The sequence below is a fragment of the Leptopilina heterotoma genome, unplaced genomic scaffold (assembly GCF_015476425.1).
Source record: "Leptopilina heterotoma isolate Lh14 unplaced genomic scaffold, ASM1547642v1 Lhet_88, whole genome shotgun sequence".
In the NCBI taxonomy this organism is placed as follows: Eukaryota; Metazoa; Arthropoda; class Insecta; order Hymenoptera; family Figitidae; genus Leptopilina; species Leptopilina heterotoma.
The window spans coordinates 576791-600018 of NW_025111191.1; the positions used below are offsets into that span (position 1 = coordinate 576791).

Below are 23228 nucleotides of genomic sequence, written 5' to 3' on the forward strand. Positions count from 1 at the left end.
GATTTTTACTACTGGCATAAAATTTTAAAGACTTAAAAATTCTTTGTCCGGATATAAATCACTTTCACTACTAAATTATTTTAGTAGTGAAATTCCATTATAAGGAATTGGAAACGAAATTTTAATTTTTTTAAGTAAAAACATAAAATAATTCTTATGACTAAACAACGTTTTTACTACTTGCAGTACAATCGTAACATAAGAACACGTGTCCTACAATTTTTTACTACTAATTAAAAGTTTCTAGCTACCTAAAATTTATTGTTACTTTGAATATTAAACAAAACTTATAAATATGTCTGACTAAAAGTCACAATTACAACAACAATTACAACAATTACAACAAGTTAAGAAATTTTTAAAATATTCTAGCCAGCTGTTTTTTTTACAGTTACAACTAACATTAAAATAATAATAAAAAATAAAGAGTCACGTTTTTTACATTCTTATAAAAAATGACAAAGTTCTGAAGTCTTTTAGTAAAATTTAAATTGACATTTTCTGAAGTCTGACGAAACTATACCTTGACTACTTACGGTTAATCTGCGCTATTGCAAAAATTGCCTGACTAAAATTTACCTTTACTACTGAAAAATATATTGAAAAAAAAATTAAAAATACATCTAAAACAGAATTTTCCTATAATTATTAATTAGTGAAATTAAAATTAATTGATTGTAATGTCTGACTAAACGATGTTTTTATTACTTATACCAAGGAATTTTTCAGTAGTCATTCTCGCTATATCCTCGATAATATTTTCACGTACTTTAAATCTATATAAAATTATTTATTTTTTTTTTTTTTTGAAACATTTTTTTATATTTAAAAAAGAATAAAAAGAAAGTTAATTTTTGCAAATTTTTTTATAACAAAAATGAATTCAATAATTTAAGAGAGAAAGAAGCGCAGTTATAAGCAATTTTTAGTTTTCTTCTCTCATGAAGATATCACACCGAGTTGGACAGATATTTCTCCACTCAGATTTATAGATGAAAAAGAGAGAAAATTGGACTGAAAAAAAAGTTAAAGTAAAGAGAGAAAAGAGACAGAGAGAGAGAGAAGGGAAAATCAGTCGTTAATCTCGAGTCGCTGTGTAACAGTGAAATCGAGCCATCGCTGCTTTTCCACACTAGACTGACTACAAAAATAATAATCCAAAAATTCGAATAAATTACACGATTTACTCCCTTCAACTAAAAGGAAAATTATCACTCGTGTAATCATATTTATAGTTATGAAACAAATTTTTTTTTTTTTTTTTGCTCTAAAATTATTTTTCTATATGAAAGCGAAAAAAAAAAAGTTTTAGATCCTTTTGTCTTCAACTTTAAATTCTCTACCTTCTCTCTCTCTCTCTCTTTCTCTTTCTCTCTCGCGAAAAAAAAACTATTTCCCCTTTTTTACTGTAACTCTTGCAAAGTGAAATTTAACATTTTTTCTCATATGTAAAATTTATTCCGGAAAACTAATTATCCTTGTATATTCTGAGGCTTTTACCATCGTCTGATATCATTCAGATGAAGTAGAAGAGATGAAAAAATTACAAAGCCCCGTCTGTACTCGCTTTTCCTACAAATTGCAAGTCGAAAGAGAAAGAGAGAGAGAGAGAGAAAGAGAGAGGCAAAGAGAAAAATTCTCTAACCCCTTTGCCAGAGTTAATATATTTGTGGAGGAAAATTATTTTTAATTTCTACGCGAATCAAGGACACGAAATGTTTGAAGCAGTGTGCGACACAGTCGTGTAAGAATTTCTTAATTAGATTTGAGCCCCTGCAGGTAACTTTCTTTTGTTTCAGTCCACGATATTCTCTAAGTCCTGATTGTTCATGAACTACCTTTTTCCCAACTCTCCCTCCCCCTCCCATCACCCCTTCCTCCTTCTTCTTCTTTTTCTTCTTCTTCTACTTTCTTCCTAAAAAGAATTTATTCCGACTATTATTTTTATCCGTTTATAAGATAAACAAAAAGTTTTTTTTTTACATTTTTTAATAAATTCTTCTTAATTAAATATCAGGGGAGTTTCTTTTTTTTTTCATTTTATATACCATTTTTCAAGTATGTTGAGAAAAGAAAAAAAATTAGATTTAATGAGTTGAAATTATTTTTTTTTTTCTTTTGTAAAAATATGATTTTAATTTGTGAGAGATAATTTTTTTTTGCTCATTCTTTTTTTTTTGTAAATTGTATCAGTTGGATTTTTTTGCTGACTTTAGCGAAAGAATGAAGTCTATGTGTATATATGTATACATATATGCAATAGAATATACATAAAATTAATGTGATTTTCCCACATGTAGAAAAAGGCAGGTAGAGAACGGCTAATGAAAAGCTTCTACCATCGAAACGTAAGGCACGCTTTCAGTATCTCCTTTCCCTTTGTCCAATTTATTATTCTCCTGAAAATTACGTCCGAGTTTCCTACATCGTCAGAGAGAAAAGGATGTTAATTTTACCAAGCCAAGGACAACCCCAAATACAATTTTAAAGTAGAGAAAATTTCTAGACTACAAAATTAGAGCCAATATTATTTTCTTTTTTTTTTATATTTAACAATGTATGTCAGACGAACATTTTTTTCTAATTTCACTTAGAAGAACTATGTCAGAGTTTGTAGCTAATTATTTATTATTTTCATAATTATTAGTAGTGGAAGAAATAGTAATAGAAAAAGTAGCGAAACTATAAGTACGAACGAGTAAGTAGTAGGAGTCAATTTTAAATATCGCAGTAGTGGAAGTAATGTATAGTCAGACAAAATGTCCTGGGGAAATTTTAATATTTTTCAAATAGTATAATGTAAATTTCAGCGAGAGAAGATTATTTACAAGCTACTCATATTTGGGCAAGATGTATAAAATATTTTCTAAAATTAGTATCAGTAGTAAAATTCACTTTTAGTCAGACATATTTATCCTTCTTGTTTTGATATTCAAAGTAATTTTCAATTTTAAGTAGATAAAAATTTTTAATTAGTAGAAAAAGACAATTTTAGTGAAACAAGTATTCTTATGTTACAATCTCCAGTATAAGTAGTAATTAAACATCGTCTAGTCAAACGAATAATTATTTTATTTTCAATATAAATAAGTTGAAACTTGAATTCCAATTTCCTATAATAAAAATTGTAGTAGTAAAAGTGATTGACGAGACAATGAATTTAAAAAGTTTCTAAATTTTTTGTCAATAGTAAAAACTACTTTTAGTCAGACATATTTATCATTCTCGTTTTGGTACTAAAAGTATTTTTCAATTTTAAGTATAATGGAAAATTTTTATTAATAAAAAAAGACAATTGCAGTCTGTCATGTGTTTTAATGTTAAAATTCTACTGTAAGTAGTGAAAATATCGTTTAGTCAGGAGAGTAATTATTTTATTTGCATTAAAAAAAAACTTAAAGTTTCATTATTACAATTTCTCATAGCTGTGATTTTAGTAAAAAAAGTGTTTTAAAACCTTGTAATAACATTTCCCTTGTGAAAAATAAACCTTATAAATTTTCTGACAGTAGTAAAAATTAACTTTTCTTCAGACATATCTATCTTTCTTGTTTTGGTATACAAAGTAATTTTCAATTTTAAATAGATAAAAATTATAAATTAGTAAAAAAAGACAATTTTAGTGAAATATGTGTTCTAATGTTACAATTCTACTGCAAGTAGTACAAACACCGTTTAGTCAGACGTATAATTATTTTATTTCCACTAAAAACAACTTGATGTTTCGTAAGCAATTTCTTATAATAGTGAGTTAAGTAGCAAAAGTAATTAACGTCCAGACGAAAAATTTAAAAAACATTTTGTCAGTAGTAAAAATTACTTTTAGTCAGACTAAATATCCTTCAACTTTTGTTATTCAAATTAATTTCCAACTTTAGGTAGATAAGAACTTTGTATAGGGTAGAGTGGGGTAAAAAAGCCACATTTTTACTTTTGATGCTGTAAAATCTGTATTTAAAATTTTTTTCTCAAATTTCCAATTGTTATTGAAAGTTTAGTTATTAAGCTTGAAAATTCTTGACGGAAATATTTTTTATCTCATGAAAGGACTAAGTTATAAGAGTTTTACGGAAGCACTGTAAGTGGCTTTTTTGCACCACCTGGTGGGGTGAAAAAGCCACCCTATGATTTTAGCAAAACATGTTATCAATTTAGGTATTTTTATAGTTTTCCTTTATTTATATGACAAATAGTCTTATTTGAAAAATATTTTAATAATTATGAAAGAGTTTTTAGCAAGCAAAATTGAAAATTATATTGAGTTTACCTTTTTTCGATTTGTACTGCCAATTTTTCGTACCTTTTCTAGAAGTTCTCTTTAAGTTTCACCACAGATAACATATTTCGTTGCAACCGTTTATTCATTGTTTATTTTTTTAATGCACTTTGAACTACTTTTTCGTCGTATTTAATTTATTTTATTAAATAAACACGAGACATTTTGTAAAATAAGAAGGTTAGTTTAAATAGAAAACAAGTGAATTTCACAAAATATTCAATGGATTTTTTGCCCTGGCTTTTTTACACCCAAGACCAGTTATTAAAAAAAGCAAAAATAAATTGTTAATTCAGTTCAATTTCCAAAAATTAACATTGTATACGTTTTCGGTATACTTTTCTCCTTATGTACAAACATTTACTTTTATTATTCATTCACTTAATCAGATTGTAATATGTTTGAAAAGTTCACCAAAATGTTTTCAAAAAATCAACAAAAAATTAAAATTACAATAAAAACAATATTAATCTAGGTACAACATTCAAATTAGATTCAAAAGTTGCGTATTACCTAATAGTATTTATATTCTAAACAGCTGATAAATCGGCTTAATAGTTTTTAAATAAAACTCAAATGGCTTTTTTACACCATGGCTTTTTTACCCCACTCTACCCTAAGTAGTAAACTACAATTTTAGTTGGACACGTCTTTTAATAAATTTTCTGCTAGTAGTAAAAGTTACGTTTAGTCAGACATATCCTTCTTGTTTTCGAATTCAAAGTAATTTTCAATTTTAAGTAGATTAAAATTTTTATTTAGTAGAAAAAGACAATTTTAATAAAATACACGTTCTAATGTTAAAATTCGACTACAAGTAGTGTAAACATCGTTTAGTCAGACGAAAAATTATTTTAGTTTTACTAAAAAGAACTCAAAGTTTCGTGTCTGATTTCTAAGAATACTGATGTGAGTAGTAGCAGTAGTTTACAGCCAGACAAAGAATTAAAAAACCTTATAGATTTTCTTGCAGTAGTAAAAAATTCCTTTAGTCAGACATATTTGTAATTTTTTTTTTTGGTATTCAAAGAAACATTCAATTTTAGTTTGGGTAGATTCTAATTTTAAACCTGTGTTAGAACTTTACTTTAAGTAGTAAAGACACCCTTTGGTCAGACATCCAAGTTTGCCGAAAAATAAACCCTAATTTTTCTATTTGCAGAAACAAAAATTCTTTCTCTGTAAAAAATTCATAAAATAAAAATAAAAATTGAGCATTAAGAAAAAAGGGGTAACAAAAGATAACTCGATAAGGTTACGAGTAAACTTTTTAGGGAACCATAAAAATTGGTTAAATAAAGATAAAAATATAATTTATTTATACAGGGTTGCCAAAAAAATTTAATTTTATTTTTCCCTGACTGTTCCCTGATTTCCAAACACAACTTTCACTTTTTCCCTGACCCTAAAGAATGTTCTGATTTACTCTAAAAATTATTAGATACTCAAAATAATTTTGTATTAAATTTATTTACAAATTTCTTCAAAAGTAAAATTATTCGAGAACATCAATAGTTTTATTTAAAATAAATATTCAATCATAACTTTTTTTTTTATTGGAATTAAGATGTTTAAAAATTTCAAATTGAACAACTCATAAGAATATTATTATAAAACATAAAGATGACCGACTGACAAAATCATCAGTTTTTTATTATAAGAATATTGTTACTAAAATTTCTTCAAAATTATTTGTATCATTTCAATTCAATTAACATTTTCTAGAATTTTTAACTGAAATTCTACTTTAATTCAATAACAACAATTATTATTCAATTAAACTTTTTCAAAAAAATTAATTTTTTAGAATTGTTAGTTAAAAATACGAAAAACAATAATTTAATTCTACGAGAAATTAATTATTTAAATACAAAAATAAATAATATTGAATGTTTCTTAAAATTTAATTTTTACGAAGTTGTATTTCAATAGTTGTATTAACAACTATTGAAAATATTTAATTTGTTTTCAGGAATTTAATTAAAATTTTAATTAAATTTATTATATTAAATAATTGTATAACAATTTTTGAAAATAATTGAAAACTTTTTGAAGAATTTTATTAAATTTTTTCAAAATAATTAAATTCCTGAGAAGAATGTAAATAATAATTTTTGGAAACAATTGAATTCATGAGAAGAATTTTATTAAAATTTTTGAAAATAATTGCCTTCTTGAGAAGAATGTTCAAAAAATTTTTAATAATAATTTAATTCTTGAGAAGATTTTCCCCATCTATTTATAAAGATAATTTAATTCCTGAAGAGAATTTTCAAAAAATTTTGAAAATAATTTAATTTCTTCAAAGTATTATATTACTTTTCAAAAGAATTGAATTCTTGTGATGAATATTGATATTTATCAAAATAATTGAATTTCAAAAAAGAATTTTATTAAAATTCCTTAGAATAATTGATTTTATGGGAAAAATTTATGGGATTTTGTTATTTATCAAGCTAATTGAATTCGTTTGTTTCACTTAAAAATTTTTGAAAATAATTAATTTTTTGCAACTAATTAAATGTTATTTATGAAAATATTTGAATTATTACAACGAATTTTATAATTTTATTGAATAATTTAATGTTTCTTAAAATTGAATTCTTTCCTTAAGTTTTAATACAAATTTTTAATAATAATTGCATTTTTCAAGGAATTTATTTAAAATTGTATTAAAAATATTTGAAATTCTACGATGAAAATAATTGAATTCGTGCAAAGTATTTTATTGAATTTTGTTTAAGTAATTGAAATTTTGCTAAGAATTTAATTAAAATTTTTTTAAGAATTTCATTAAAAATCCTTAAAATAATTGATTTTATGGGGAGAATTTCGTTGATTATCATGATAATTGAATTCTTTTGCAGAATTACTTAAAAATTATTGAAAAAAATTAATTTCCAGCGACGAGAAAAATAGGGGAAATTTAGGGGAAATATTCAAAATAGGGTACGTTTAGGGTCCAAAATTGAAAAAGGGGAGTTTTAGGGAAATAGGGGACAGACTGTGAAGCCTGAATTTTAGGTGGTTAAAATTTTTTTCTAGTTTCTGGGTGATTCTAAAATGAAAATTATATAAAAATAGCTCTGAAAACAAATTGTTTATATATCAAATTTTACTATAAAAAAAATTGTAAAATTGCATTTTTTTTCTATAATTACCCCTGTCGGGGATATAATGTTAAACTATTGTAAAGAGGTCTTTATTGAAAAAAAGGAAAAAGCGATCCATTACATGCTCTGATGGACGTACGAGAGGCATAAATTTTGATAATTCCGAATTTGTGACGGAACGAAGAAAAATTCTCGGGCGCCGCGGCGACGTCCGCTTGAAAAGTGGGAATAAATCGTGTTGCCTTTGTCAACGGACCAGTCCACCCAACCTCCAACTAGCATCCACTCTCTCTCTCTCTCTCACTCTCTCCTTCCCCTTGTGTCATTCCCCGGTAAAAAAATAAAAAAAAAGAGAAATATAAAAAAAAACCATAGCGTCAGAACCCCGCTTTTGACTAGCTGGGCGTATGCATACATTTTTATCAATTATTAAGAACTCGGTTCTCTTTTTCTACATCATTCCGTTCTTCTTGCTCCGTCTCCACCGTGCGTGGTTGTTATAACTCTGCTATATGCCAGAGACATTAATAACGGGCGAGCTAACCACCACCCCTTCCCCCCCTCTCTCTCTCTCTCTCTCTTTTCTCGACTACCACGAGAGAACCCCTGGTAACATCACCCCTTGTATTATACTTTACTCTCTTTCACTCACAACAACTTCTCTTTTCGACCTATGGAAATGCCTGGGGAACCTCTCCGGACACACGAAAGTACGAGTAATAATAAAATATACGAAATGTGGATGGGTATGAAAACCCTCTGAATCCACCCTACTCGAAAGGTGGTCGTGGTGGTGGAGGTGGAGGTTGGTTCTACTAGCTGTATGTGACATTGTCACACTTCTAAAATACGTTATTTAGCCACTGTTTTAAGATCTACGATGTGTCAGAAGAGTTTTATTACTCATTTTGTGGGGAATAATTTTTCAAGATTTTTAGAGTTATGAAAAAAAAGATTTACCCCCATTTTTTTTTTAATGACCTGACAAGTAACTCGAGAAAATACTTTATGAGGATATGATTCTAAATTTTTATTCATTTATTTTAGTTGACTGCAAGATTTTTGTGGAATTTTTTTAAGTCTGACTAAAACTCTATTTTACCATTGAATTTTTTGTTGTTAAGGATTTGTCTTCGGGAATAAAATCAAAAAGATAAAGAAGAGTAAATATGTCTGACTAAACGATTTTTTTACTACTTACTGTAGAATTGTAACATTAGAACATGTGTCTGACTAAAATTGTCTTTTACTACTTAATAAAATTTATATCTACCTAAACTAAAATGAAAGCCTATTCTAAATACCAAAAAGAAGAAGAATAGATGTGTCTGACCAAGAGTACTGTTTACTGCTAAAAAAAAATTATTTCAAGACATTTTTGACTAAAATTGTATTCTACTAGAAATGAAAATTTTTTATTTACTTAATATTAAAAAATACTTTGAGTTCCAAAACAAAAAGGATAAATATGTCTGACTAAAGTAATTTTTACTACTGACTAAACAACTAGGAGGTTTTTTAATTCACTGTCTCGTTGTAAATCACTTTTACTACTACAATTTTTTTTTATCAAAAATTGAAAGCGAAATGTCAAGTTATTTTTATTGGAAATTAAATAATTATTGGCCTGACTAAACAGTGTTTATACTACTTATAGTAGAATTGTATTATGTCTGACTAAAAGTAATTTTTACTACTGTGAGAAAATTTGTATCGTTTTTTTTACAAGGGAAATGTTATTATAGAGTTTTATATCACTTTTACTACTTAAAATAAACACTACTAGAAGGAATTAGAAACGAAACATCAAATTTTTAAGGAAAATAAAATAATTAATCGTCTGACTAAACTATGCTTTTACTACTTATAGTAGAATTTAAGAATAAAAACACCTGACAAGATAAAATTGTCTTTTACTACATATTAAAAATTTTTATTCATCTAAATTTAAAATTACTATGAATACAAAAATAGAAATAATAAATATGACTGACTAAAAGTAATTTTTACTACTGACAAAAAATTTAAAAGGTTTTTAATGTTGTCTCATTTTAAATCACTTTTCCTAATATAATTTTTATTATAAGAAATTTGAAGAGGAACTTCAAGTTTTTTTTTATTGAAAATAAAATAATTATTCGTCTGACTATACGATGTTTTTACTACTTACGCTAGAATTGTAACAGTGTCCGACTAAAATTTGTCTCATACTACTTAATAAATTTTTTATTAAATATTTAACTTTAATACTAAATATTCGATTTTTAATGAAAAATACTTTACTTAAAAACCAAAAATTTGATTTTTAATACCAAATATTTGATTTTATTATCAAATATCAATATATATCAAATACTATAAATTACAAGTTTTTATCTACTTAAAATTAAAAATTACTTTGATTACTAAAACAAAAAGGATAAATATACCTGACTATGTCAATTTTACTACTAATACAAATTTGATAAAATATTTAATACATTTTCTCCAACGAAAAATAATTTGTAAAGAAACATTCCTGGCTAAAATTTACATTTAATTACTTAAAAAAAATAAAAATTAAATGAAGATAATTATTCGTCTGACTATACAATGTTTTTACTACTTACAGTAGAACTGTAACGTTCGCAAAAATTGTCTTCTTCTACTAATTAAAAATTTTTATCTGCTTAAAATTGAAAATTACTTTGAATACGGATATAAGAAAGTTAAATGTCTGACTAAATGTAATTTTTACTACTGTCTGAAAATTTATAACGTGTTTTTACAAGAAAAATGTAATACTATAGGGTTTTAGATCACTTTTACTACTTAAAACACTAATAGAAAGAATTTGAAACGAAACTTCAAATTTTAAATGAAAATAAAATAATTATTCGTCTGACTAAACTATGCTTTTACTACTTATCGTAGAATTTAAGCATTAAAACACATGGCAGGCTAAAATTGTCTTTTACTACTAATTAAAAATTTTTTATCCACCTAAATTAAAAATTACTATGAATAAAAAAATATGACTGATAAAAATAATAAAAAATAATAAAAATATGTCTGACTAAAAGTAGTTTTTACTACTGAAAAAAAATTTAGAAGATTTTTAAATTAATTGTCTTCTTTTTAATCATTTTTCCTACTACAATTTTTATTAGAACAAATTTGAAAAGGAACTTCAAGTTATTTTTAATGATAATAAAATAAATTATTTGTCTGACTATACGATGTTTTTACTACTTATAGTAAAATTGTAACATTAGAATAAGTTTCACTAAAATTGTCTTTTTATACTAATTGAAAATTGATATCTACTTAAAATTGAAATTTACTTTGATTACTATAACAAGAAGGATAAATATGTCTGACTAAAAGTAATTTTTACTACTGGCAAAAAATTTAAAAGGTTTATTTTTTGGAAGGATAATTTACTAATTTTAAAATCCCTTTGCTACTAAAATCAGAACTATAAGGAAACGGAAGTAAAACTTCAAGTTGTTTTTAATGTAAATAAAATTATTATTTGTCTGACTAAACGATGATTTTACTACTTACAGTTGAATCTTAACATTAGAACACATGTCTCACTAAAATTTCTTTCTACTACAAATAAAAATTTGGTATTTCCTTATAATTCGAAATTACTACTTAAAGTAAAGTGACATTAGAAAACGTGTCTGATTAAAGTTGTCTGTTACTACTAATTAAAAATTTTAATCAGTAAAATTGTCTTTTTCTACTAATTAAAAATTTGTCTCTACTTAAAATTAACTAAAAGTACGTTTTACTACTTGCAGAAAAATAAGGTTTATTTTTCACAAGGAAAATGTTATTAAAAATTTTTAAATCACTTTACTACTAAATGTGTCTGACTAAAATTGTCTTTTACTACTTAATAAAATTTTTATCTACCTAAATTTTTACTACTAGAACTCAAAATTCACAGGTATTTCGACGTCTGTCCAAATATTGACCTCTACTACTGTTACCTATAAAATTACCAACAATTTATCACTTTTGACTTCTTTTTCTTCAAGAATATACTAAAAATATATTTCAAACTTTAGTTACAAATATATTTTCGCATTTTGCTTACAGAAGTCATCATCTAGATGGATTTGGTTCTCACCTCGCGACCAATGAAATTAGAAAAGCCAGATGGCATCCGGGTTCGATAAATCATTCCCATCTTGTTGTGCTCACGTCGCAAAATACATTTCAGTAAGTGAATTCGATTTTTTTTTTGCTAATTATTTATTATTCAATTACTAGATCAATTATTATTATTAATTATCATTAAATATTATTAATTTTTTAAATTATTTTTACTACTTTTTTCTTGCTTTTGTTAAACAGTTTATACGAGTGTCTAATCGGAGAAACACCTACTCTACTAAAAACTTGGAAAGTTGGCCCAACACCTTCTATTTCACCCTCAAAAATACCAAGCTTCGCATCACTCGGAGAAGTTGCTGTCGATTTTGATTTCTCCTCACCTTGCGTTCAACCCGAATCTGACAAAGATGTTGAGGTACATAATTTTCAAAAATTCGAAACAAAACGAACCAATTATAATTATAATAAAAAATATTAGAAAAAAAAAATATTATTATAATATTAAAGTAGGTATTATATTAATAAATATTTAATAATATTTATTAATTTATATATATATTATATTTTCTTATAATTGAACGCCTTGATGCAAGAACCAGACGCAGCCCATTTAATTTCAATGACCTATGTCTGGTTCTTGCATTAAGGGGTTCAATTATATAATTATAAATTATATTATTAACTAAATAATATAAATTATTACATTATTATAAAAAATATAAAATATAATATAATTATACAAAAGAAATATTCTATGATAAATAATTTTTCTCAAAGGTCGATAAAGTAAAATGGAATCAAATAGAATGGCCCATACTTGTTCTCCGTGGAAATGGAGATATTTTCATTGTAAAAGGCGACATCTTAAAATCAAGGTTTGTTATTATTTTTAAAACTAAAATATTCACGAGTATTTTTATTCAAGAGGAGGGAAAAAAGGAAAAAATCACTTCTAAAATTATTATTATTTTCGAATATACAGATCATCAACGCCTGTTGTTCTGGGATCACTTAGTATGTATCCACCAGCTGTTGACAATTACGGAATTGATTGTTGTTCAATAATGTGCATACAAACAACCCCGCCAATTGTTGTGATTGCCGATTGTTCCGGAAAAATATATCACGCAATTCTATTGGCCGATGATTTTGAAGACGAAGAAAAGAAAGTAAGTATTCATTTCATTAAAATTTATTTTTTATTTCTATTTTTTTTGTAACCAAGTTTTCACTTTCGGATAGAAGAATAGTCTGACAAAAATTACTTTTACTACTGAAAAATTTTTTTTAAATTATTTTCTCTGACTGAAATAACTTTTTCGACTAATATAACCGATAAGAGAAATTGGAACCATGGAAATGGAACCAAAAAAAAATTGTTTACTGCCAATAATTATTCGTCTGACTAAACGATCTTGTTACTACTTACAAAAGACTGAGGGAAGCATGTCCGACTAAAATTGACTTCTACTACTGATTTTTAATGATTATCTACCTAAATTAAAATTGAATCTTATTTTGAATACCAGAAAAGTAAAATATTTAAAAAAAATTAATTGTAAGAATTTCTGTAAAATTGCCTTTTAATTTTCTCTAAAAAAAAAATTCCACTTTTCGTTTTAAGGCACAAATTCTAATTTTCTAATTTTTTTTTTTTGTTCTTTTTTAAGACTTGGTCTCAATATGGATCGACGTACAGTCTCCATACCCCAGACGTCGCTCTCTACGTCTACGAATGCGTGGAAATGGAATTAGGTCTCTTTTTTAATGACGACGATAAAAAATATACGTGTCCAGTTCATCTTCACAAAGACAAAGACAACACTTCAAGGTAAACTTGCAAGAAAAAAGCATCCTAAATATTTTTAAAATATTCCTTCTAAATAACATTTCCCAAATATATTTAAATATAAATTTCTAATTCTAATTTCTAATTTCTAACTATTTGCAGATATTTTTGTTCCCACAATGCTGGAATTCATGTTGTCAATTTGCCAATGATTTCTCAATTGGAAGAATATCGCGACGCGAATGAAGGTAGAGAAACAAAATATATATTCTCAAGTAAAAAAAGAAAATAATTTTCAGAACTAACAAAGTAATTAAATTCAATTTTTCATTTTCTTACAGAAAATTTAGATTTATATCTTCCCTCACTTCAGAATCAGTCAAATTCTCAGTACTTGGTTTGCACTAGAACAAAACATACTGTCTCGGATGATGCAACACCAATATTGGGACTTGGTTTACTGCAAGAGCCTTGTGTTCTCATTTCCCTTTTGTACACTGGAGTTGTTGTTAATTTGTCTATCGCTGACTTTAATTACTTGCCAAAAATTGAGTACACAAAACCGGTAAACAGTTCCAGTAAAAAGGTAAATTTTAATTGTAAAATAAATTATGAAAAAAATACTTCTTTTTTTAACAGTTAAAAAAAGGATTTTAATAATTAAAAAATTGCTTTTTTTTCTAATCATTAAAAAATCTATTTTTTCTAATTAGTAAAAATATATTTTAATCATTAAAAAATACATTATTTTCTAATTAGTAAAAATATATTTTAATCATTAAAAACTATATTATTTTCTAATTTCTTTAAAAGTTTCTCACAGGTTTTCGAATTTACACTAAAAATTATTTTCAGGTGACTAAAGAATCTTTTGACGTTTATATTAAACAATTCCTAAGACACGAATCGTCTCAACCAATCACAATGCTTGGCCTACGACAAAATTTGACTGCCCGGGAATCTCTCGAGGTAAATTTAAAAATACATTTTATTTTTTCACATGGAATTATTATTTACTGTTACTTTCATTTTCAAATATTAAATATTCAATTTTTAATATTAAATTTACAATTTTTAATACCGAGAATTCGATTTTTAACTCCAAATATTTTACTTTTACCGAAAATTCGAGTTTTAAAACCAAATATTTGACTAAAATGTCGAAAATTTGATTTTTAATGTCAAATATTTTGCCGAAAAATATTAAATACCGAAAGTTCGAGTTTTAATGCCAAATATTTGATTTAAATACCGAACGTTCGATTTTTAATGCCAAATATTTTACTTTAATACCAAATATTCTGACTAAAAGTATTTTTTACTACAGAATATTTTTTACAGAAAATTTTTAATTCTTTTTAATTCTGGATCTAAATCATTTTCACTACTAAAATTTTTATTATAAAAAATTCGAAACGAAACTACTAGTTATTTTTATTGAAAATAAAATAATTATTCGTCTGACTAAACGATGTTCTTACTACTTACGCTTTAATTATAACAATTGAACAGGTGTCCGACTAAATTTTGACTTGTACTACTTAATAAAATTAATATTTTACTTCAATACCAAATATTCGATTTTTAATGCCAAATATTTGACTTAAATACCGAAAATTCGTTTTTTAATACCAAATATTTGATTTTAATATTAAATATTCGATTTTTTAATATTAATATTTTTTAATAATATAATTTAATTTAATAATTAATATTCGACTTTTTAATATTCAATTTTAAATACTAAATATTCAATTTTGAATACCAAATATTAATTTTCCAAATATCATTACAAAATCCAGTTACTTTATCGAGCAACGACAATCTTCCGATCGCAACATTTCGTACGTCACGATAAGGTACGCGAGGAAATAGTAAAGAAAGTGCGAACACTGAAAGCCCTAAAGAATCATCAACTAAAGGAACTTGAGTATTTGATTCAAATGAAAAAGGAACTACAGCAGAATGCAGAAAAATTAGCAGAACGCTACGAGGACATAAAAGATAATCAGGAGGATCTCGCTCAAAGGTATGTTTCCTTTCTTAATTTCTTTTTTTGTTTCTTTTTTTTCCAAACAGTTAATGAAAACAGAAAATTATTTTTATTTTTCCATTCCAGAGCGCAAGAGGTACTTCGATTAGTTAATTTAAAAGAACCATCACTATCGCCCGTTGAGAGGGCCGAAGCTGAAGAAATGAAATTAATCGAGAATAAAGTGAAAGAATTTTCCGTTCGATTGGAGCAATTAAAAAAGAAGGCTAACAAACAAACATTAAATTCTGTCGAGAGTCCAAATACAAATGGACAGAAAAAGGAAATTGTCTTCAAGGAAAAACAAGTCGAGACGATAAAATCAAATTTACTTCAAATGTTCGTATTTTCTGCTTTTACTTTTAGTAGTTTGAAAATTAATGAAAAATAGTAACTTCAATAGTTAATAGTTATACTTTTTAATTTTAAATTATAGTTAATTAATTAATAGTTTTCATATTAGAATAGTTTTCATATTAAAAATATTTCAATATTCCTGCTGTTTCAATATTCCAACTATTTAAATATTCCAACTATTTCAATATTCCTGCTATTTAAATATTCCAACTATTTCAATATTCCTGCTATTTAAATATTACAACTATTTTAATATTCGAACTATTTCAATATTCCTGCTATTTAAATATTCCAACTATTTTAATATTCCTGTTATTTAAATATTACAACTATTTTAATATTCGAACTATTTCAATATTTCTGCTATTTAAATATTCCAACTATTTCAATATTCCTGCTATTTAAATATTACAACTATTTTAATGTTCGAACTATTTCAATATTCCTGCTATTTAAATATTCCAACTATTTTAATATTCCTGTTATTTAAATATTACAACTATTTTAATGTTCGAACTATTTCAATATTCCTGCTATTTAAATATTCCAACTATTTTAATATTCCTGTTATTTAAATATTACAACTATTTTAATATTCGAACTATTTCAATATTTCTGCTATTTAAATATTCCAACTATTTCAATATTCCTGCTATTTAAATATTACAACTATTTTAATGTTCGAACTATTTCAATATTCCTGCTATTTAAATATTCCAACTATTTTAATATTCCTGTTATTTAAATATTACAACTATTTTAATATTCGAACTATTTCAATATTTCTGCTATTTAAATATTCCAACTATTTCAATATTCCTGCTATTTAAATATTACAACTATTTTAATGTTCGAACTATTTCAATATTCCTGCTATTTAAATATTCCAACTATTTTAATATTCCTGTTATTTAAATATTACAACTATTTTAATGTTCGAACTATTTCAATATTTTTGCTATTTAAATATTCCAACTATTTTAATATTCCTGTTATTTAAATATTACAACTATTTTAATATTCGAACTATTTCAATATTTCTGCTATTTAAATATTCCAACTATTTTCATATTCCTACTATTTAAATATTACAACTATTTTAATGTTCGAACTATTTTAATATTCCTGCTATTTTAATATTACAACTATTTTAATATTCTAACTATTTAACTTTTCCAACTATGTTAATATTACAACTATTTAATAATAAGTAACTATTTTAATTAACAATTAACTATTCTAATTTTATGACCATTCAATAAAAGAAATTTAACAGTTCTGAAATTAAAACTATATTTGAAAAACTATTAAATATTTGTCATATTAAAATAGTTTTCATATCAAAATAGTTTAAATATTAGTTAGTTGTAACATTAAAATAGTTAATTAACTAAAAACGTTAATTAATAATAAATAGATGTAATGTTAAAATAGATTTAATATTAAAATAGCTTTAATATTAAAATAGCTTTAATATTAAAATAGTTATAATATTAAAATAGTTGGAATATTTAAATATCAGGAATATTGAAATAGTTCGAATATTAAAATAGTTAGAATATTATATCAGTTTAAATATTACAATAGTTTTAACATAAAAATAGTTTGAATATATATTAACAATTATAATATTAACTACTCGTAGTATTAAAAATAACATTAAATAGTTTTAATATTAAAATTTTAATACATTCGACATTTTTGTTTTATAAAATGAAATTTTTCTTTTCAGTGGCAAAGATATCTCAGAGCTTGTGTCGCGAACCAAACATCTAGAAGAAGAAGTTTTGTAGGATCAATACCAATTTTTTCAATCAAAAATTCTCTTTCTTCAATTACTCTATCAATATTTTCCCAATTTTTCAAAACTATTTTATTTCTCTGTTTTATGTTCATATATATAAATGTTTGAGTAAAGAATTTTTCTCGCGCGACATCTGTAACTGGTAAACAATAATTTCAACTGACGATAAGATGGAAAACTAATGATAAGGTAGAAAAAGTCAATAATGAGTTTATCAGCGTATGATAAGAAATAATAAGATGAAAAACTAATGATAAGGTAAAAAAAAGTCAGTAATCAGTTTACCAGCGTATGATAAAAAAATAATTCCCGTCGATAAGTGTTGTAAAAAAAATTATGAATATTGTTTTGTACTTATAATTTTCATTTCGAAGAAGACTTGTAGAACTTTGTAAACTAAAAAATTGTATTACGAGAAAGTTTAATTAAATAACGTTTTTTATATTTCCAGAAAAAATGTGTACTTTATTTTAATTATTCCTTAAAATATACAAAATAAATTATTTAATAATTTCATTTTCTTTTATTTTTTTATTATTTTTTTATTTATATTTTATTTTTCTATTTTTTTCTCTTTTTTTATTTTATTTTCTTTTACTTTATCTGTTTATTTTAAACTAATTTCCTTTCCTGTAATTTTTTTTCCCTCAATCAATATAGAAGGGAATTTTATTATTACCTACAGTCGGATATTTATCCAGCGAAATTTTCTTTACTATCTGCTAACACTATTCCATTCGTTTCCTTCTTTATCAACCACAGTTCTATAGTTTTTCTCATTATTATTTACCAACTAAAGATATCACACTAACTTTCAATTTTTTCTAATTAAAATTACTCAATAAAACAAATTTTGGAAAAAGGCATTTTTTTAATGAATTTTATTTGTTAAATATAAATTTTATTTTATAGAAATAAATTTTATTCCTTAGAAATAAATTTTATTTGTTCCAAATAAATTATGTTTAGTTTACATAAAAAATTTATTTTCAACAAAAAGTAATTTTTATGTTACAAATAAATTTTATTCCTTAGAAAAAAATTTTATTTAGGTCAAATAAATTTTATTCCTTATAAAAAAATTTTATTTGTTACAAATAAATTATATTCTTTAGAAAAAAATTTTATTTAGGTCAAATAAATTGTATTTGTTACAAATAAATTTTATTTCTTAGAAATAAATTTTATTTGTTATAAAGAAATTGAATTTGGTTTAAACAAGTTTATTTGTTGGAAATAAATTATGTTTAGTTTAAATAAAAAATTTATTTCGAACAAAAAGTAATTTTGTTATTACAACTAAATTTTATTCTTTAGAAATAAATTTTATTTGTTATAAAGAAATTATATTTGGTTCAATCAAGTTTATTTGTTAGAAATAAATTTTACTTGATTCATATAAAAATATTATTTCTGTCAAGAAAAATTTTTTGTTCAATAAATTTTATTTATTTCGAATAAAAAATTTATTTTCGCCCGAAAAAAAAACAAGAATTATTTGTGCCAAATAAACTGTTTAGAAATTTGAAACAAACAAAAAGATCACTAAACTGTGCGACAAATTTATCTAACAAAATATTTGCTTCAAATAAAGCATTTCTCTGGATCTACATTATTAATCGAATGAACATAATAAATTTTAGAACATATTCACTAATTCTAGATAAACAGTATTAAATTATCATCGAATAAAATACGAAGGGAATTGTAGCTATAATCTCTTTAAATTTCAATTTTACAGTTTGCATTAACAACGAAGAATCAACGAGCCGTTAATTTCTCTTTTCAGAGTTTTAATATTAAATAAAGTTATGTACTTAATCAATACGCATGTAATCCAATTCCTCCTTTTTCGACAAAAAAAAAAAATCAATATTTTATTACTATTTACGAGTCAGGTAGAAACAGAAAGAAAAAAAAATTGCATTCAAAGAAAATATCTTTTAAAGTCAAACATCTTTTGTGAATTTTCCTATAATACACATACTCACTAATTAGTTTCTATCCGAAAAAATTCCATTTTCAAACTTTATTAATAATTCTTTGAAACATTAATTAATTTTTCAAAGCAGTTTACCTTTTAAAGTGTATCACGAGATGCAATGGTTATTTAAACTAAAAAGAAATAAGAGAGAGAGAAATAAAAATTTTCTATTCTAAATTTACTTTTTTTTTTAACTGAAAATCTTTGCGAAATTTAGAAACATAAGTAATTACTTTAAACACCCACTGCTAATACAAAATAATTAATTGCGTCTAAAGTACTTTTACCCAAGTTCGACCTGATGACTACCACGAAACACGTGAGCGAATCAACTCCTTTGTTAATTATTCAACAAGTTTGTCCACAAATGCAACTATGTTACCATAGAATTGTTGCACTGCAAATATATTCTCTATTTATCACGTTTCTGTGTCATTAAAACATCCAATATTATTTTCTCTTCTTCGAAAAAATCTGAAATTATTTTTACCTTTGAAAAAATCTAATATTATCTTCTCCTTTAAAAAAATCTAATAAAAATTTCCAAATTTCAATATTTCGGAAAAATTTTAAAATACCATAAAAAATTAGGATTACTCTTAAAAAAAAGGAAAATCAACTTTTTTTATAAATAAATCTTTTTCAAAATTAAATTTTAATTAAATCCCTAAAAATCGTTGCAAAAAGATTCTTTTTATCATGCAAAACTTATGTATACAAAAGTAATTATTTTCCGTTACAGAGAGACATGTATATAAACCTGTTAACTCTGTAGGAACTTTAATTAGCGTATAAGCTACAAAACAAACCTTTCTAAGTCGCGATAGCTCACAAGTTAGTGCATTTTAATAGAAAAAAAGTTCTTCCTCCATTTTTACACAAAATTTTATCCCAAAAAAATACTATTTGCTGTTAATTAAAATGATAACAATACAGGGTTGCCACAAAAATTTTATTTTGTTTTTCCCTGATTTTCAGACAATATTTTTTTTTTGTATTTCCAATAAAATTAAGATGACAGAGTGATAAAATCATTATTTTATATCATAAGAATATTGTAATTCTATAAATTCAAATTTTCAATAAAGATTTTAATTTAAACCCTTTTCGAAATTCAATTATTTCTAAAAATTCACGCTATAATGCTTTTAATATTCAAATATAATTTAAAATTTCAAATAAAATTCAATTTTTAATCAATTTTTTAGAAAATTTTTCGAGAACTCCATTATTTAAATAGAAAGATAAATAATTTATTAAATAATTGAATATTTCTTAAAATTTAATTTTTATGAAGAATTTTATCAAAATTTTTAAAAATAATTGACTTCTTTCGGTGAATTTAAAAAGTAATTTTAAGAATAAATACAATTTTCTATCAGTTTATTTAAAATTGTATAAAAAATAATTTGAATTCGGCGATAAGTTTTGTTTTTTATGAAAATAAATGAATTCTTGTAACGAATTTTATTAAAAAACTTTTTAAAAAATTGAATTCTGGAGAAAAATATTATTATTTATGAAAATAAGTAATTTCTTGTGAAGAATTTTATTAAAATTTTTTTAAATAGGTAATTAAATTTCTCAAAATTTTTTAAAACTTTTTGAAAATAATTAAATTCCATCGTGAAATTTCATTAAAAAATTGAAAATAATTGAAATCTAACGAAGAATTTTATTAAATTTTTCTTTTAATAATTGAATTCCTATGAAGAGTGTTATATATTTTACGAAAATAATTGTATTCTATGATTAATTTTATCATAATTTTTTAAATTTATAAATCATTTTAACAAAAAATTTTAAAATAATTAAATTCTCGAGAAAAATGTTATTTTTTATGGAAATAATTGAATTGTGTAGAAAAATTTTATTAAAATTGCAATTTTATTAAATAAATCTTGTAAAGAATTTTTGTCAAAATTTTTTTAAATAATAGAATTTTTAAAAGAATTTTATTAAAATTTTTCTAAATAATTGAATTGGTGGGAAGAAATTTTTAGAAAAATTGGTAAGTAATTGAATTTCTGTGAAATTTTTATTGAAATTTGGTTTAAATAATTGAATTCCTTTGGAAAATTTTATTAAAATAGTAAATATTAAAAATAATTGAAATGAGGAAAATTTTTTATAATAATTGAAAAATTTTATTAAGAATTTAATTAAAATTATTGAAAATAATTAAATTTCGGAAAAGAATTTTATTATTTATAAAAATAATTGAAATTTTGCCAAGAATTATATTAAAATTTTTTTTTATAATTGAATTTGAGAAAAGAATTTTATTATTTATAAAAATAATTTGAAATCTTGCCAAGAATTTTATTACAATTTTTGAAAATAATTTAATTTCTGCGAAGAATTTTAATATTTAAAAAGATAATTGAAATTTTGACAAGAATTTTATTAAAATTATTGAAAATAATTGAATTGCGGAGAAGAATTTTATTATTTATGAAGATAATTTAAATTTTGACAACAATTTTATAAAATTTTTGAAAATAATTGAATTTCATAAAAGAATTTTATTATTTATAAAAATAATTGAATTTCATAAAAGAATTTTATTATTTATAAAAATAATTGAATTTCATAAAAGAATTTTATTATTTATAAAAATAATTGAATTTCATAAAAGAATTTTATTAAAATTTTTGAAAATAATTGAATTGCGGACAAGAATTTTATTATTTATAAAGATAATTGGGATTTTAACGAGTTTTTTTCAATTTTGAAAATAATTGAAATTTTGACAGGAATTTTATTAAAATTTTTTAAAATAATTGAATTGCTGAAAAGAATTTTATTATTTATAAAGATAATTAAAATTTTGACTAGAATTTTAAAAAATTTTTGAACCTAATTGAATCTAAGCGAATAAGTTTTGAAAAATGTAATATTTTCCAGCACTTTTAATAAAAATCCCTGACTTTTCCCTGCTTTCCCTGACCAAATCTAATTTCCCTGACTTTTCCCCAAATTCCCTGACCTGTGAAAACCCTGCAATAGTAAAAAATTTATACAACCTAATATTATACATCAAAGGAAAATAAATTTCAAGGAAAATTTCCAGTGGAAATAGAAAAATATATATTTTCGTTTTTGTAAAATTTATTTTAAAAAAAATATATAATTTCTAATTAGAAGAATAGACAATGAAAATATTTATAAATTATAAATATAAATATTTATGAGAATTAATGGTATGGAAATTATTTTGAGTAACCTCGATAGCCTGAGGGTGTACCACCGTAATAACTTTGTCCATAGCCACCATAATTACCATAACCATACGATGGATATCCAGAATATCCATAATCTCCTATTCCGTAACCTGTACCATAACCTCCATTACCAGTACCGTAACCAGTACCGTAACCAGTACCGTAACCTGTACCATATCCACCATAATTCGTCCCATAACCTCCGTAATTGCTACCATAACCTCCATAATTGGTTCCATAACCTCCATAATTGGTGCCATAACCTCCATAATTTGTACCATATCCACCATAACCGGTACCATATCCACTGTATTTTCCTGGATAGTAATTCGTCCCATATGAACCAGTTCCATACCCATTTCCATAATATCCATAACTATATATGAAAGACAAATTTTTGCAATTAAATTCGAATTAGATTATTAAAAAAAGAAAAAGGATGATATATGCACGTATTATGAAATATATAAAAATTTCCAATGGAAATATTTTCCCATTCTTGATATAGATGAAAAAAAAGAAAAGGAAGCAACATGAAAAGC

The 23228-nt window shown here is 24.0% G+C and overlaps 2 protein-coding genes across 4 annotated transcripts in view; one reads left to right on the forward strand and one right to left on the reverse strand.

The window, feature by feature from the left end:
- The window catches only part of LOC122511607 (nuclear pore complex protein Nup88), a 151905-nt gene extending 133970 nt beyond the window's left edge, over nucleotides 1-17935 (forward strand). Inside the window, exons 3-13 of the mRNA XM_043626973.1 lie at nucleotides 11479-11601; nucleotides 11737-11911; nucleotides 12274-12371; nucleotides 12479-12665; nucleotides 13167-13327; nucleotides 13448-13533; nucleotides 13627-13871; nucleotides 14141-14254; nucleotides 15088-15314; nucleotides 15405-15656; nucleotides 17407-17935. Of these exons, the coding sequence (XP_043482908.1) occupies nucleotides 11479-11601; nucleotides 11737-11911; nucleotides 12274-12371; nucleotides 12479-12665; nucleotides 13167-13327; nucleotides 13448-13533; nucleotides 13627-13871; nucleotides 14141-14254; nucleotides 15088-15314; nucleotides 15405-15656; nucleotides 17407-17467 (1729 nt within the window). The 3' untranslated portion in view covers nucleotides 17468-17935. The remainder of the gene's footprint in view (nucleotides 1-11478; nucleotides 11602-11736; nucleotides 11912-12273; nucleotides 12372-12478; nucleotides 12666-13166; nucleotides 13328-13447; nucleotides 13534-13626; nucleotides 13872-14140; nucleotides 14255-15087; nucleotides 15315-15404; nucleotides 15657-17406) is intronic.
- A 4620-nt stretch (nucleotides 17936-22555) lies between these two features.
- LOC122511616 (keratin-associated protein 19-2-like) overlaps nucleotides 22556-23228 on the reverse strand; it is a 117829-nt gene continuing 117156 nt past the window's right edge. For all 3 annotated transcript variants that reach the window (XM_043626987.1, XM_043626988.1, XM_043626989.1), the window contains one exon: nucleotides 22556-23062. In XM_043626987.1, the coding sequence (XP_043482922.1) occupies nucleotides 22675-23062 (388 nt within the window). In that variant the 3' untranslated portion in view covers nucleotides 22556-22674. The remainder of the gene's footprint in view (nucleotides 23063-23228) is intronic.